The 693-nt window shown below is 55.8% G+C and overlaps 1 protein-coding gene across 1 annotated transcript; it reads right to left on the bottom strand.

Moving 5' to 3' along the window:
• Positions 1-90: 90 nt before the first annotated feature.
• GGTG_14454 (hypothetical protein) lies at positions 91-613 on the bottom strand (the record flags this gene model as incomplete). Its single annotated transcript, XM_009232379.1, has 2 exons — positions 91-164; positions 331-613. The coding sequence occupies 2 exons, from the start codon at positions 611-613 to the stop codon at positions 91-93; spliced, it is 357 nt and encodes a 118-aa protein (XP_009230643.1).
• Positions 614-693: the final 80 nt, after the last annotated feature.

Below are 693 nucleotides of genomic sequence, written 5' to 3'. Positions count from 1 at the left end.
AGTTGATATCCGCCCCGCGGTCGATGAGAAGCCGCGCCACAGCCTCGTGTCCGCTGTTTGAGGCCAGCATCAGTGCCGTCCATCCATCCTTTAATCCACCTTTGATTTGAGCGTTGATATCCGCCCCGCGGTCGATGAGAAGCCGCGCCACAGCCTCGTGTCCGCTGTTTGAGGCCCGCATCAGTGCCGTCCGTCCATCCTTCTCCTGAGCGTTGACATCCGCCCCGCGGTCGACGAACACCTTCACAATGCTCAGTCTACCCTCTTGGGCAGCCCAGGACAACGGCGTTCGGCCTTTGTATCCCGTCAAGTCTTTCCTGTACTTCAAACCTTCAGTGATATCGACGCCATCGCAGATGGTTGAAGATAACCCCAAAAGTGCAGCCACCGCGCTTTTGTGGCCGTTGGCCAATGCGGCGAAAAATGGATACTCGTACCTTTCTCGAGGGGCGCGGGCAGCAGGCTCTTGTTTTATCCGTGTGCGGATGAGGTTTTCTAGCCCTCTGTCTGCTAGGACATAGATAGGTGTTGCGTGAACGCCATACCGCCGCTTTTTATGCCTCTCGAACAAGTTGACCACCCCGATCCCAGCTGAAGCAAAGAATTGAGACATGAACTCGTCTTGGGGCACCACAAACGCAGCGGCATTAGCATGGTGGAGGACCTGCTGGCTGGCATACTCTAAAAATGAGT

Source organism: Gaeumannomyces tritici, assembly GCF_000145635.1.
Source record: "Gaeumannomyces tritici R3-111a-1 unplaced genomic scaffold supercont2.475, whole genome shotgun sequence".
NCBI lineage: Eukaryota > Fungi > Ascomycota > Sordariomycetes > Magnaporthales > Magnaporthaceae > Gaeumannomyces > Gaeumannomyces tritici.
Note: the sequence above shows the minus strand (reverse complement) of the source record. Positions and strands in the feature narration are given on the sequence as shown.